The sequence below is a fragment of the Serinus canaria genome, chromosome 2 (assembly GCF_022539315.1).
Source record: "Serinus canaria isolate serCan28SL12 chromosome 2, serCan2020, whole genome shotgun sequence".
Classification (NCBI taxonomy): Eukaryota; Metazoa; Chordata; class Aves; order Passeriformes; family Fringillidae; genus Serinus; species Serinus canaria.
This window is the reverse complement of record NC_066315.1, coordinates 69572537-69589094: the sequence shown is the minus strand read 5'-3', so window position 1 is coordinate 69589094 and position 16558 is coordinate 69572537. Positions and strand designations below refer to the sequence as shown.

The following is a 16558-nucleotide window of genomic DNA, read 5'->3' as shown; positions in this document are numbered from 1 at the left end:
TCACTTATTGGTTAATTATGAAGAGGGTGGCTTGCTCATGAAAACCTCAGGTTCATTTTTCACTTCTGCCTCTTCTCTCCGCCAGTCCCAGTGCGAAGCTTTTCCGAAATCTTGCAGCATGCGAGGGAGAAGTATCCCTGAAACTCCTGATGCTGTGAGAAGCCATGTTACAGTCTACTGTTTTCATTTTACCCTTGGCTGGCCTCTGGGCCTTGGGCAAGAAGTTGCCTGGGAGGACGTGGGAAAACGCGTGTGGGAGTTTGTGTGCAGGAACTCTTACGTGCTGGGAGGTGTTGGTCACAATGGAGAGAGTGAGCACAGCTGAGGGCTTGCTCAGATTGACAGGGAGCTCCACCTCCCCTTTCAGCAGGGCATTACTATCCAGTGATGGATGGTGCCCAAAAGCAGCAAGCTGTGGCTGGCTCTGGCAGGTGGCTGCAAACTGCAGGGCTGTGTGCCTGCTCACCTCGTCACTTGCCCACCTGCACCGTCACTGCCTGCTCCTTGCTCCCAGATCTTGGTTGGGAAGGGACACGTCTCAATGTCTTGTGGTAGCAAAAGGGGTTTGTGGGGAAGTTCTGAACCTTGAAAAATGCAGCTTGGAAAAGCAATGCATTTTTGTGAATATGCTGTCCTAAGGGCCTAGAAAAGACAGAATTTGCACCTACATTGACATTTGCACCTACATTGACATTTCCTAAGGCAAAGCAGTTGAGCAGATGCCAGGGAAGCTCTGAGAGAATATATGACAGAGCAAGCAAAATAAATCAGTGGAGGGATGATGTCAATACAGAAGGAAGGGAGAAAACATAGAAATTGGAAGAAGGAAAATCTTGCAAGTTACCCAAAATAATTAGGTTGTCACTGAAAAGGTGCATGGACTAGAAAAGCATCAGAAGATACCTGGTAAGGCAACATTCACAAATAAATAAATTTAAAAATAGAGAAAGAACTGAGAAAGAAGACTAAGGAGCACTACAGAAATATGCAAGAAGAAAAAACAGAAACAAGGAAGTGAATGGCAAATGGAAGCAAAAAAGGAAGAAAAAAACCAGAGGTAATGAGAATGGTCATTTTATCCTTGTATCTTCCATTGCTTATGAATTCCTGTTTTCAGATGGGTACTGGAGCACTGGAGCTTGGCCAGCTGGGCTGAGACCTTGGCAGAGGAGTGGGGAACAGCAAAGCTGGACTGTGCTGTGCCTAAAGAAGAGGATGGTCCAGCTTCTGCACTAGAAGGAAAGCATGGGCAGGGCAAGAGCGTGCTGTGGGCCTTCTTCTTCTTTCCTGCTTACCATGTTTGATCCCATCAATATCCTATGAATCCAAAGCCATTTTTATGCTTTGTAGGAAGAAAGAAGAGGTGAGAGAGAAAAGACATAAAATTTTTGGTGTTGCAAAGCCACATGCAGCCCTAGTTTAGCTCTGATCTCTGAGTCCAGCTGCCATAACCCAGTGTTGCAGCTGAGTTCAGTGGTGCTGATTAGAGATCAAACACTGTGCTAGTGCAGCTCTGTGCCTCCCATCTCTTTACTTCCCTCTCACTTCATGCTGGAGACTTGACCTCAGTGATCAACCCCTCCTGGCCTTCTTTTATTCTTAACTCCAGTGATTTAAGGTTTAAAAGAATACCCCCTGGCTGGGGATTCCTGTTACAGTTCAAGGAAATATTTCTTCCCTTCTCTAATTAAGCTCCTTTCACGCACACAAAGCCAGCTCCTTACCTGAGAGGGAGAGATGGCTGTAGGCAACATAAAGCTCATGCATTTCCCATTCATTTGCTCTATCTCTGCAGGCAAGCTGAGCTCTAAACAATCTTGGCATGAACCCTGCACACACCTTTGTCCAGGCCAGACCCCATCAAAATTTGAAAGGGACTAAGCACTGCAGTGCAGTCATGGGTCTTCTTAGGGTTAATGACCAGTTTTCCAGCTGAGAGTGCCTTGGCATTGGGATCAGGAGATGTTGCCAGCAGATATTGCCTGCCAGACTTGTTGGGCAGCTTGAGAGAAATGCTAATAGCATATTGCTAGATATAGGCTTCCCATTCTTCTGTGGAGAAACTTCATGGTAATGGCATTTGCATTCAACAGCAAGATGCTGATATCAGCAATCATTGGTTAGAGGCTGAACTTTCTCACAGAGAGTGGGAGATTTTTTTTAATGCAGTATTCACAGGAACGTGCTCCAGAACTCAGCTGTCTCCTTCATTTAACCTCTTCAGGCAAGAAGGTAAAAATTCTATGTTGTTTTGTTGTTTTCTTTTTTTTTTTTTTCTCCAAAATAACTGTGATTTTTTTTTTTAATTTTCTTTTTTTCCCTGATCCAAAGTACTCTACAGGCTACTAAAGTAAACATCATTTTTACATATTTGGCAGAAAGAGAGATACCTTTACAGGCTGCAGGCAACAAAACACACTGCTAAAATTCAGGTGGCTCAAGAGCTCACACAAGGGGAGCTGGTCTTCACTGGGACATGAAGGAGGATTTTAGGGACACATCTAAAGATTCTTGCCTAAATTTCACAGGCTTCTTAATCTGAAATTTCCCCAAAACCTCTCTGTCCACCCAGTAAAGTCTAATTGCCACAAGACTGATGAATTCAGTGGATTGTGTGAGAAAGTAGATGCTTTTCTGCCTGTCTCTCCAGAAGGGCTGAAGTACAGGCACTTTCAGAGCACCCCTACTCACTCTGGTAGAAACAGGCTTCATATAAAGTGATGGTGCTGGTGACCTGGGCAGCCTGACCCACTACATGAGAAATGCAGGGTAATTTTCCCTCTTTACTCACATTTCCATGGCACAAGAAAAAGCCTTGAAATGTTCTCTAGAAGAGAGAGAGGGCAGGCAATCCTTTGGCTGGGTTCCAAGGCATTTCCCCTTTACACAGATCCCCACTACCATGGAAGTTGTTTATGTTTTCAAACAATTATGCTATAAAAGAGAAAGGGTGGAGTGGCATTCAGATTTTGTTTTGTTAGTGGGGGTGCTTTGCTATTAAAATATGAGCTCCTAGGTTTGGCAATACTGTTTAGAAACTTTCAGGGAAGCCTGTGCAGCTGCACACAGGCACAGCAAATAACTTCCCACCTTACAGCCTGGAACAGGCCAATGCACATCCATGCCCGTTTATGCAGAAATAACTGGCCTAGAAGGAGGTGTAGAAGATACCAGAGGGGCTGATGCAAACTAATAAAAACAGTCAGGAAAAAGCTTTCTGGCATAAAAGTAGCATCCTGAGAGGCTAGGTTGTTTGGAAAATGAACCTGGCACCATTTCACTTGAAAAGCTGCTTTGTACTGAAATGTATTGGTTTTTAGTTTAAAGCATGTGTTGTGCCATTTAGGGATGATCAGAATTGCTGTGTTATAGGAAATTTAATTTTTCTTATGTTCTGTTTGTCCCTTTCACTCCAAATCAGCACAGAAACACTTTGAAATGTATTCTTGTATGGATGGTCATGAAAAATAAGAAAGTCACTTCTACCAATTTTCATGTGAGGCAACAGCACTATTTGTCATGTTGTCTTTTTCTAGGCTAGTCCATGTATTTCCTGCCAATTCTATTTCCCTCTGTGTATGAGAAATGAGTGTGTATTAACGCATCTTAATGGGACACAGATTGAATAAGTCAAACATGCAATGGGAATTATCATGTGGCATCAGGCAAAACGGGTTCCTTCTTACTTAACTTGTATGAAATACAGAATTACCTTAAGAGCAGGGCTGCAGGTCTCTAACCTTCCCCACCCTATTTACTGCCTCCTCCTCTTGACTGAATAATATAATCTAACACAACCATTATGACAGCTTTCAGCACAGGTTTCTTTACTCTTTGATAGTTTTTGTTTTGATTTCATCTAACCTTCACCAAAAGCAAACTATAAAGAGAGAAGATATCATGAATAGTTATAGAAAAAGAGTGTTCATCATTTCACACAGCCATGGAGGAAGTTTGTAATTTTTACGAGCTCTGTGGTATGGAGTGGTTTCTTCTGAAGGAAGCTATTTTCCTGGGTGCCTTCTTGCTCACATGCTGCAGTGCCAGTAATTTCATTTCCCAGACTGTGTTAAAATCTGCTGAACCATCATGCAAAGGATCTCCTGTCCTCAGGGGCTCTGCACTACTAATAATGCTCAGCACAGGTGCTTTGGCTAGTGTGGATCAGCAGCTAGGAACTTCCTAGGACACTCCTTTTGATTGTGTATCACCCCTCCTTACCACTCCAAGATTATTTAAAAGTGACATTACCATTTGCTGCCCACCATGCAGATGTTCTCCAAACGCTGTGGTCCTTGCAGTAGCTCCAAAAGTCTGATTGCAGAGATTACACAGAAGGCTTTGTGGTGTGGAATCATTCCCAAACTTGTTCCCACCCCACTTTAGATTAAGGAAGTTCACAAAATCCTTTCATTGTGCAGTAAGGAAGTTCCTTCACTAGCCTATGCCTGCCCTCCCTTCCTCTGGATTTCTAGGGCAGCTCTCTAAGTAGTTCCTACTCCCAAAACCATGGAGCTGGCTGTACTGTTTGCACCTGGATGTCTCCCTGGTGACAGCCTGCTGCTTTTGCTGAAGGAGTGGCCACATCAGTGTGCCAGAGACTTGCTTTAAAACCTGTTCCCAGATCCTGGGCTCTCCCTCCATTCTTGGCACTCAGCCTTTCCCTGCAGGGTGGGGTGGAGCTGCCTTCTTCCTACTGAGTAAGATTATTAACTCTTTTTTTTCTCCTTGACTTGGTCTGAAGATGGGACACACCTACAAAGTGGCTCATGCCCTACATTCACTGTGTCTGATTTCACAGCTCCATTTCAGATCTTTCTAGAGATGTGGAGGTATAGCACCACAAACTTCAGCACTGAAGATCCACTGCTTTGTTTTCAGAAGGTTGTGGATTGTAGGAAATGCAGGTGGAAAAAAAAGAGAAATTATTTAGTTCAATGTCTTGTGGTAAGATTACTGCATTTTTAAAAGGAAAATGAAAACCATATTACATAAAAATACACTAACAGCAGAGCTAAACCAGCTGTGTGCAGAATTAATGAGATAAAACTCATCCTTAATTTGTCTGTGCAAAGAACTCTTTGGATATTTCTCATCTGTTTTGTCCATTTGCATTAGGTCTTTATGTGAAGTACTTCTGGACTCCAGAGCAAAACAAAAGTCTCAGTATGAAACATCTATAAACTTTTCTTTCAGCATTTCAGGTTCTTTCCACAGAATATCACTCAGAAACAGGATGAAGCATTGATTGTTGCTGTTGTTAGTCAAATGGAAAGAAATGTCTGCATTTGCCAAGTGTTTTACCTTTATATATCCAGAAACTTTACTTTTTCATCTCTTCCAAGCCTCCGCACCAGTTTGTTTTAGGCTCAGTCTGTTTTCCTGTGAGCTGAGTTCATTCCCACTGTCTGTCACTGCTGCAGGTGAGAATGGTTTCACGGACAAATGTTGTACCTTGGCTGAGCCATATCACCTCCCAATGCCCTGGTTACTTCTGGCACCTGAGTCCCAGCTTTCCATGCAAAGTCATGCCTGGCTCATGGCTGAGCTGGAGATGGTGTGCATGCTGCATCTTGAGTAGAGTGCAATGCATTTTGAGCAGCTCTTTGCCTAAAGGGAACTCTGTGAAGGTCAGACTCTCAGTGAAGGGAGGGAGCTGTGGCTGTGGTAGAAGAACTGGGGCCTCCCTGGGAGCTGACGGGAGAGTTTTGGCTGGAATGGGGTGCAGGTCCCCAGCACCAGGCAACCCCTTCCCCAGAGGGCTCAAGACAAGTCTCAAAGGAGCACCAACAGCTCAGGACAGGCTGTACAAGTGTCCTGCTGATAAAAGATCCTGAAGTTCAGCTTTGCACCAGCCTCTTCCCACCTTTAACCTCTGGGACACAGACTGGAGCTCCTCATATAACCTCCCCTTGCAGGCTGCAGCTTCAGGGCAGACAGGGCTGAGGAAGAGTGCCAGCAGTGCTGTAGCCATCTGTGGGCACTGGGGAGAACCACTTAGGTGTGCACTCACTCCTTTTTCCAAAAGAGAGGAGCTCTAACAGCTTCCTCTGGACCTGACCCATGCTGGTCCCAGTGCAGGCTGAAAGGGAGAGACAGCCAGATCTGTGCCACAGGAGACATAAGGGACTTGTCTCCATACTGTGGCTGTGTATTTTCCCCTAAATAAATAATCCTTCTGGAACACAGACCAGTGCTATTTGTCCAAAATGTTTGTTTGATACTGAAAGTGATGTGGAGTTTGGGGTTTTTTGGTGTGTTTTTGTTGTTGTTGTTGTGTTTGTTTGTTTGGGGTTGGTTTTTTGGTTTTGGTTTGGTTTGGTTTTTTTTTTTTTTTTGGTATAATGATTCCAGAAAATTTTGTGTGATCCCACTGGGATCCACACAACACCTTTACAATTCTCCTAAGATTCAGGAAAAGAGTTTCTAATTGCCTGTTTTTTAGATGGCCTCCTCCTTGCAAAGACCAAGCTGAACTTGGTCCTAACTATTTTTAGCAGAGTGGATTGAACATAAATTATCTGTGGGAGAGCTGTCAGACTGTAATGTTTCTAGTACAAAAGTAGAGAGTGACACACATCTTGTCATGTCACTAAGCAGGAACTTACAGACTTCTTTTCAGGGCTCTTGGGCTATTACTTTGTTTGGAATTTTTAATTGTGGATCCTGCCTCAATCTCTGACTCCTGGAAAACTTATTAGAAGTTAAAAGTGTTATTTCAACCTGTTAGTGTTTCCATATATAGTTCAGTCTCCATAGCTGTTAATGAGTCATTTTCATGTATGAAGACATTTAATTATTAATGATTTTATTTTTAAAAACCTGTTGTTTGAAACCCCCTTGCCACAGCTCTGGTTACCACAGGTGGTTAGATGCAGGCTTAGTTTCTGTCACCAGGTCTCTATCACTAATGTTTGTTTTTAAGAGGAAAGAGTTGATGCAGGTGTATGCATCAAACCAGTGTGCAGAAGGAAAATGGTCATTCATACCTGTCTAATTTCAATGCCATAGGCTGGAATAAGGCACAGCATGGGCTAAGGCAGAAAAAGGGTCCTTTCTGAGGAATGTATATATGTTGTGAGCACAGGTCCCTTTTGCAGACCCTCTGTGCCTTTGCTCCTGCTGTGCATCATAGACTGATCTGTGCAAGGCTGATTAAAACTTTTAGGATTTAGAAAATGTCTATTGTGTTCAACAACCAGCTATGGGACAATCTCAGGGCAGACAGAAGCTTTACAGCGTGGTCTAGCTAGGCCAGCTGCACTAAATTTTTTAATTCTTTTGTGCTCCCACTCAGCAGCTGCTTCATGATGGACTCCATTTCTAGACCTGTTACTGAGTTTTGCCTTGATCTCTACAAAAAGCTCAACAGAAGTGCAGAGGACACAAATATTGTCTTCTCTCCTTTGAGCATATCTGTTGCCCTGGCCCTGATCCATCTTGGTGCAAAAAACAACACTGCTGCTCAGATAGAAAAAGTGAGTATGAATGAACCACGGTGAGGTGCTTCCACATGGCTTGCTGCTCCCCCAGAGGAAATGTTGGGCATCCAGGCACAACGTGTGAGTGTCTCACAGGAAACCTGCACAAGGGCAGGCACAGGTACTGCCTTCACAGCTGTGCTTGGAGCACTATGATCCCTGCCATCTGCTGGTGTGAGTCTCATCTCATACCCCCTGCAAGAGCACAGAGCAAGGGCTGGCTGAGGGTGCTCTGGCTTTCCCCAAAGCCTGGGGCAGAATGTCAGGCTTTATTTCAGAATTATGGGCAGGCATTTCCTCTTGTGGCTGCTAGGAGAATCCTGAGAGTGGGGGTCTGGGTGGGCAGTGGGGAGAGCTGCACACACCTGAAGGGCTTGCACCTGGGTGCCTGAAAGAATTAGCTCACTTGTCCCTTAGGACATTCAAGAGTCAAAATGTCTCACCCCACAGAGACCCAGGTGGGCAAGGAGGAGGTGAAGAAAACCACCCCTTCAGTCACTGTGCCTTTACCTCCTGCAGTGCAAGTTCTGCTTTCTACAATCTTCTCTTTCCTTTTTTTCTTTCTCTCTTTCTTCCTCTCTACCATGAGTGGTAGAAGACCAATAATCCTAAGGCAGAGCTTCTCACCAGGGTGTGGTGGGTTCACCTTTGCTGTGGCTGCCAGGTAACCACCCAGACACTCAGAGTGTGTTCTCTTTCACAGAGACCACCCCTACAGCCCCCTGGCTACCATAACCCTGCCACATCACTACTTTAGACAGGCACTCCTGCTTATTTTAGGAAAGCAATGGGAATTTCTCAATATCAGTATCCTCTAAAAAAACAAGACTAAGTCTGTGTATGATGCAACATTATTATAATTTAAAAAACTGCTGAAAATTTTTCAGTGATGTATGTGCACAGTAGAAACAAGGACTGGTTTCCATTAAGAGCACTGTGGTTTCGATCTATTTCTTAAGCTGATGGTAATGTTAAGAACAATTGCAAGAAGCCAGTTTTGGTGTTTTTAAAGAAAATTAGTTTTTGTCTCTTGGGGCAAATTTTTGTTTTGAAATTTAAGATAACTGTAGCAATGAAAACACAAATCAAATATAAACATTTTGAGGTAGTGAAGAGTAACATTTTGAGGGATTAAGTGCAAGTTCTTCTTGGATTGTTAATATAGAAAAGTGAGTCTGAACATGAATGTATGAAAAAGTTCAAGTCTATCATTTCAGCTGATGAGTAAAGCTGCTAAAACATCTTTCATGAATCTACACCACTTATCCAATAGGGGACAGCAAAGCTTTTAAACAAGGAATATGGTTTTATCCCAGTTACAATTGACATAACTTGGCATCTTCACCTGCAGGTGCTCCATGTCAGGGAAGCTGCAGGAAGAATGAGTCTTGGATCAGAACATGAGAGTGCAGCCCCAGAAATGGAGCCAGAAGGAAGCCAGGAGAGTCAGCCTGCCTTCTCAGAGGTTTGTCCTTGGGTGGGGAGCCCTGCCTTCACTGAGTGGTAGGTTACTGTGGTAAAACACTAGGGTTTGCCACTGGAGGGAGTCAAGATCACATGCTCAGAGTCTGCCTAATGCTCTAGGAAATGACTGGTACAAGGTTTTATTTTATTCAGGACCAGTAAGTCCTGAATAAAATACCAAATAAGTAAGTCCTGAATAAAGTACCAAAGCCTTCAGTGATCTCACCTGAAGGAGGATCAGGCTACAAAGCTTGGACTAGCTGGATTTAGGTTCAGTACAGCAGGAATTAGCCTTATAGTGTTATCTAAATAAGATGCAAATTAGCAACCAAAGCTGCACAGAGGAATAATTTTAATTGTTGTGTTTTTGTTACTCCCAGTGTAACAAGGAGGGAGACCTTAACCATAAAGCGTTCCAGGAGCTGCTTTTGCAACTACAAAACCTTGGTGAAAAATATGTTTTAACCTTGGCCAACAATCTCTTTATACAACAAGGATTTGAGCTCCAGCAGGTAAGTCACCAGCTGACTGCTGTGGCCATGACCTCAAGCTTCCCTGGAAGTGTGAGCCTCACTGTTGCCCCTCTTGTGTTTTGGAGCACATGATGTGCTATATGGAGCTATAGCTCTTGAGGCTGTCAGCTTTCCATGCTTTTATTAAAAAAACCCAAAAAGCTAAAAAACCCCCAACAAACAGAAACAAACAACCCTGAGGATATCAAAGGCTATGGAGCAAAAATAATGCAGGGATCTGTTTGGTTTTGGCTCATTTTTCATATGTGTGCACTCAGCCAGGGGAGAACCTACAGCCAAAACCAGCTTATTCAAGCTGTCTGTGAACTACCTACTTCAGGTCTTGCAAGTGGGACAGCTGAGGCAGCAGTAAGCTTGGAGAGGATTTATCTCCAGGAAGGTTGTACAGGTTCATGCACAGGACTGCTCTGCTGAACTTCTTGCTCCTTTCCTACTAAATGACTGAGTGGTCTTGACACTATTTGGTATGGCTAACTTGTTAGTCACATCTTTGTTTTTCTGTCAATTATTTCAATACTTAAGCATCAAAAAACTCATCTTGATTTTTTTCTGTTTCTTTAATTTTTTTTATCCAAACCTCCATGGCAAGACTCATTCTTCTGGTTTTCTTTTTACTTATTTACATCTTTGATCTATGCATTAGAATCTCTTTTTCGAGGATCCTCTGAATAAAGTTCAGATACTTAACATTTCCAAAATGAAATTTTGCCTTACAGATTCAACAGGTCCCTCACCATTTCTAAAATTCTATCAAGAGATTGATTTCTTTCAAAAGGCAGTAAGTGCTTAATAGATTTGACAAATTCATAATCTTTATTTTGCTTTACAGCAATTTCTAACGTGTAGCAAGGAACTGTATGGAGCAATGCTACAAACAGTGGACTTTCATGGTGCTGTTGAAGCTGCCAGAAGAAAAATTAATGCTTGGGTTGAAAGTGAGACACAAGGTAAAACAAAGCAAAACTATAGCCATCCCTGCCTTCTTACATGGGTTCAACAAATGAAATTCCAGGGTAGGAAGAGCAAAGACCTGTTTACATTTCTGTGTGTTCACTCTTATGCTGTTTAAGGGTAGTTTGTCTTCCCATCTGCTCTTGAAATATAAGAGTAATTTACTGGCTAAAGTATTTATGAGGTAAAGATATGCTTGCTGTAAAATATTTTTTATTCCTACCCTTATGCCTGGCCTGATAATTGCAGTAATAACTATAAGTTATTACTGCAATTATACTCAGTCCAGAGTCCTAATGACAGCTAACAAATACTTCTGTGTTTCAAAATTCCCTTTAGGTAAAATCAAGGAACTCTTTGCACCAGGTGTGATTGATGGACGTGCATTGCTGGTGCTTGTGAATGTAATCTACTTTAAAGCATCCTGGGAACGCAAGTTTGAGGAAGAAAAAACAGTTCAGAGGGATTTTAAACTGAATCAGGTACGCCTGCATTCTGTAAATCTTAACACTACTCACTTTAGATACTGTGAGCATTGCAGCAAGGATAACAATGTCCAGGGCTGAGCTGCCCCATGTGTAAGCTGTGGGTGTGTGGGAGCTTAACTTGCCTCCCCTGTTGGGTAGAGGTGTTAGTGAGAGCTGTATTGCCTAACTGACTGTGTAATTTTCTTTTCAATAGAACAGAAAGAAACCTGTGCAGATGATGTATCAGAAAGGCAAATTTAGGTTGGGCTACATTGAGGAGGTGGGTGCTCAGATCCTTGAACTCCCTTATGCTCAGAAGTCACTGAGCATGATCATCCTGCTGCCAGGGGATGTGGCTGTTGGATCTGTCAGCGGGCTGGAGCAGGTAAGGCAGTACACGTCACGGACTGGGGCTGGAAGCCAGTTGTGTGAATTAACACTGGGGAAAGATCTCAATTTTTCAAAGCTTCCCACCTATTTTAATCTCCTTTTCCTCCCTATCTTATAGATTGAAAGCACAATCACCTATGAAAATTTAATGCAGTGGGCCTCCTCAGAGAACATGTTTGAGACAACAGTGGAGGTTTACCTGCCCCGATTCAAGCTGGAAGGCACCTTTAACCTCAACGAGGTTTTACAAGAGATGGGGATGACGGACATCTTCACTGAATCAAAAGTTGACCTTTCTGCAATGACGTTTGCAAAGTCTCTGGTGCTGTCAAACGTTGTCCACAAGGCCTGTGTGGAAGTCAATGAGGAAGGCACCGTGGCGGCTGCTGGCACGGGAGCTTCCATTGTCAGGAGGTCTCTGCCTCTCACAGAGGTGTTCATGGCTAATCATCCTTTCCTATTCTTTATTAGACACAATCCTACCAGTACTATCACTTTCTTTGGCAAACTCTGTTCACCTTAAAATCGGGGCCGTTTTCTAACGCTGTGAGGAACACATGGATGAAAAGCAGAAATTGCATTTTTCTCCCAAATGCTTTCTTAATCCTTTGCTGGCTAGTTTGTACTTCAAAATAATCACTGCAGCCAGTTTTGTTCAGAACTTATGAATCAAATGGTCTGCCACTAGGCTTCTTGAATTGTAAATATTGATCTGAATCCAGAATACCAGTAAATTTTACCTTAACCTCACTGGATATGAATATCACTTTGTTTCCTTGATGTGCACACGGGCTCATGGTGACAATAGGGTTGAGGTGGGAAGGGACCTCTGGAGGTCATCTGGTCCACCTCCCCTGCACAAGCAGGGCCATCTACAGCTGGTTGCCCAAGACCAAGTCCAGATTCCTTTTGGATATCTCCAAAGATGGAGACTCCACCACCTGTCTGGACAACCTCTCCTAAGTCTGTGTTAAGTTCTGAAATAACTCCAAAGAGAATTTTGTATGCATGGTGTCTGCAGGAGCAGGATACAAACCCATGTATTTCTAAAGATGGTTAATTATATCTGGGGATAAATCAAACTATTTATCTCAAGGTTTCAAAGAATAGGAAGAAAATGGTCCAAAACATCCCACTGAAGTTACCAATGTGGAACACTCTAGCAATGAATTTCCAAGAAATGTGTTTTCCTTTTCCCATGTTGCTGAGGGGTGAATTTAGAAGTTCCGAGATACAAATCTGAGAGACAAGAGTTCTCTCCATGCTTTGAAGAATGAGGAAAGGTTTTTTAAAGTGCAGTATAAATCATGGAAATCACAGTTAAGCATTATCTGGGAATGCTTGTGGGAAAAAAATTAAACTTCTTTCCAGCTGATAGGGAGACATTATTGAAAACTTCCTGATTTAACATAAGTGATGTCTTCCTCAGAGGGAGGAGGTTTAACAAATTAACATTTGTAATGTGCTTTTTAAATTTATATATAACAGAAAATGAGTGAATAACATGTTTAATGCACAGAATTATATATGTCTTCAGAAAGAAGAAGACGCAATAAAAATTTATATGTCTCTCCTAAATAGAATATAGGCTGTATTTAAACTTGTACATCCAAAAAGCCGTCTGAAAGAAAAGTTCCCTCATCCAAAATTTGTAGGCATTTTGTTTTCTCCTTTTGTAAATTTTCTAGCAGCTAGCATTCTCCTTTGCTTGCTCTGATCTATCTTGATGTGAGCAATGAGATGCTTGCCCATGTTGAAATTCAGGAGCAAGGTAAGATGAGGTGTAAATTCCTGGAGAACATCTAGTGAATGGATTCAAAGCAGACCTTGAGAAAGCTGTTCCAATAGGGCTCCTGAAAAACACCATTACAATGACTGATTTTTTTTCCTGTTTTTTAAAATTCAGAATAGTGCCTAACTTCTGTGGTGGAGAAATTCATGTGGCTCAGGAGGTGAAGGGCCTGTATCCCATAACCTTGCTGGAATTCAAGCTTGCAGGTCTCAATGCACCAAGTGCTCTCAGGCACCGGGCTTTAGCACAGGCTGCAGGGCAAAGCTGCCCACCTTCTTTTTGAAGCCCTTACATGAAGGAGGGCAGCTTAAAGGCACAAGAAGAAATTCTAGGACTGATAATTTTGTAGTTCAAAAACTCATTATAGATGAGTTCTGGTTTCCAGGGTCTGGTGCCATTCCTGTTTTAGTTCAGTAACAGAGGGAAAAATTATCTATATGGGGGTGTCAATCCTAACTAGAATGCTATGGAGGAATTTTTGTCTATATTTTTCTGATATAATGAATTTTTCTTCACTTTCTTAATATCTGCCTAGAAAAGAACATAGTGAATGAAGTAGGTCAGCTGTGAGCTTCCTCTCAGCTCTTCAGAGAGTGCTGCTGTGCAGCTTTTTCATCTGAATCCTCGGGCATGAAATTAGATATTCTGAGTTATGGGACTGCAAGTCACAGCTTTTGTGTAAGAGCATTGCCACCTACACATCTCCAAGATTATTTTGCAATCCTCCCTCTCTTGAGTGCTGCAGTTTGGAAACAGAGTCCAGCTTTTCCACACACTTACTGACAGTTTTAAACATGCTGGAAAAGCACCTCAAAGGACCTCTCTCACCAGTCCTGATGGATGCCTTCTTTTCTTGTGCAATGCCTCACAGGTAGGTAGGCAGCTTTTGGCACAGCCCTGGTTGCAGCCTGCAACCTCACAGCACCAGCTGCTGCTGTGCCTCCACTCACACCCTGACAGCTCCTTTGCCAAGAGACCCCCCACTGCAGCCCTCTCTGCTGCCTCTCACTTCTCTCCCCTGCAATCTGTCAGCACGAAGCTCTCCCAAAAGTGGGCCAGCAATGGCCAGTCCTGCCTTTTCCACAGCCCTCAGCTTGCCTAGTGAGGAATCATCTTACTAAATCGTAGTGGGATGACGACTGTGGGGAAAGGCTTTTTCAAACTAGAGTTTCATAGTAGGAAAAGTCCCCCCAGTCATATTTTAAGATTATATTCATGCAATCATTGCATGTTATCTAGTGGGGACTTGGCTGCATTTTGCTCAATGGGTTCAGCTGCTGGTCTTCTGTGAGAAATGTGATATTCTGCCCAGAGCAGTGCTGAGCACAGTGCCTGCTGGCCTGAAATAGAGGCATTGCTGAGGCCACAGCCACCCTCCAGACACCAGGAGGAAACACTGTGGAAAACTGACTGCTGCTTGTGATGCAGAGCAGCCTCCAGGGTTGAAGGATGAGTGATTTGGCAGCATGGAGCCATTTCCTTGCTCATGAAAGGTGATGAATATGAAGGATATTAGAAGTCATGCCCAGGAGCCTTTGATGTAACTCTTGTACCCTAGACAGGAGCAACTCCACCTTGCTGCCTTATTTTCTTGTTGGTTTGCTTGGTGCAAACCTTCCAGAGGTGCAGACTGACCATGACTGTGGAGCTCAACACAAGCCTCAGGAGGCCAACATACATTCCAAGCCACAACCATCAATGCCTCAAGCTCCCCACACTGCTCTGCTGAAACATCTGGGCTAGGCCTAGGGTTCAGGAAATCAGATCCACAGCTGGAGTACAGCAGCAAACATCCAGAACTGAGAACCTCAGCTCTGCTCCTGTACCAGTGTCTAACTTCCTGTGGTGTTGTGGGAAAAATCCGCATCCAGTATGATGTACTTTATTGAACCACAGTGTCTGAAGCTTGGTCAGTGCTTCTAAACCATGGAGCAGTTCTTGCAAAAAACCCAGGATGTTGACTGCATGACTGTGTTTACACAGAGTACAGCCTTTAGAAGAAGAAATGGAGGAGATTAAAGTGACTGTGGAGCTAGCTGGAGCAGATAGGGAAAGAGTTTTCTTTGTGGAAGTTAATGAAGAAGGAACTGAGGCAGCTGCTGCTACAGAGGTGACCAAAAGAATGCTTTGCCTCCATAATTCCTTATGAGTTCAGCTGTATTTCATCTGTTCCTCTTGCTGACCAAACACAATCCAAGCAAGAACGTTCTCTGCTTTGGCCAATGTTGTTCCCCCTAAGGGTGGAGCAGGTTCTGCTTCTTTCTTTACAAAGAGAGCACAATACTGTGGCAGAAAGGAGTAAGGCATAAATAACATGTTGCTGTCAAGTGCCACTGACATTTCCTGATATCTATATTCTTGAACCCAGGAAAAAACACCACATTGCTTCAGCAAGACAACTGGAAAAATTATAATGGGCCTTTCCTGTTTAGAGCTCTTCTCAAACCAGTGAATACACTTAACTTATTATTAAATAAGTTAATACACAGTGAATACACTTAACTTATTATTAAATAATCCTTATTTCATTCTTATTTCACTCTTAGCCACGAAAACTCCCATTGCAGTGGGGTTGTCTCAAGAGCTGGATGATGTGCTGTGTAAATCAGAAGTCCAGCATGATGCTTTCCCTCCTGGGCCACACGAGAAGGCTGATGGTGGGGCCACGCTCCAGGAGGTGTCACAGGCCTCTGTCCCCAGCCACCAGGTCCCAAGCCAGAGACAGCTCAGTGCTGAATCCACCGCTTTCCTGCCACATGTCTCCAGTAACCCCATCTCCAGTGCCTAAACACCTCCGTGAGGGAAGGCTCTTGGCTGCCATGAAGGCAGTGAAACCCACAGGATTTTTGAACCTTGACTTGAAGGTTGCCTTAGGCACTCAATGCTTTTGAACATCTGCCATGTCTTGTCTCTTACCCGTTTCATTTCATCCATGAACTACAAGCATAGTAGATGTAATTTACCACTACCAAGAACCTGAATGTCTTTCACCTTCATTTCTCTGACCTGCCATTCTGAAAATGACAATGAATGCAAAAGGTAGGGGTTTTAGGTATCACTATGAAACTTTCTAAGAAAATTCTTCTCTGGTGCTCTGGTGTTTGACATGTGCCTGAAAAATCGTGCTCCTTGGACACCATGAGGTGTTTGGCCTTGGAGGAAGATTGTTCCCAGTCTAGAATTTCTCACCCTGCCAGTTCTATGACCCTCTGCCTGATGAGTGGGAAACAATCTCACTGGACAATACAGATGTGACTGCTGAAGGGAAAGTATTTCTCCATCCAGAATTCCATAATGGATGAAAGCCCCTCTAAAGTACCATATTAATTTCAGAATATATTAATGCAATTGTCTCATGTCTGCTCTGGGGTGCACTGAGTGTGACTGGGATGGAGCTGACTGTGTTCATAGCAGCCTGTATGGTGGTCTTTTGGGATTTCTGGCTAAAACAGTGTTGATATATTTTGGCCACTGCTGAAC

General features: G+C 43.3%; 1 protein-coding gene across 3 annotated transcripts; it reads left to right on the top strand.

Moving 5' to 3' along the window:
* Window positions 1–2061: 2061 nt before the first annotated feature.
* LOC103819184 (serpin B12) lies at window positions 2062–12036 on the top strand. 3 transcript variants are annotated; one of them, XM_009093686.4, is made up of 8 exons: window positions 2074–2232; window positions 7301–7478; window positions 8833–8946; window positions 9326–9457; window positions 10308–10425; window positions 10769–10911; window positions 11111–11281; window positions 11405–12036. In XM_009093686.4, the coding sequence occupies exons 2-8, from the start codon at window positions 7308–7310 to the stop codon at window positions 11807–11809; spliced, it is 1254 nt and encodes a 417-aa protein (XP_009091934.4). In that variant the 5' UTR covers window positions 2074–2232; window positions 7301–7307; the 3' UTR covers window positions 11810–12036. The 3 variants fall into 3 exon arrangements, with proteins under 3 accessions (XP_050827415.1, XP_009091934.4, XP_018782196.3); XM_018926651.3 differs by having other exon boundaries at window positions 2081–2232; window positions 7298–7478; XM_050971458.1 differs by lacking the exon at window positions 7301–7478 and having other exon boundaries at window positions 2062–2232.
* The last annotated feature ends 4522 nt before the right edge of the window (window positions 12037–16558 follow it).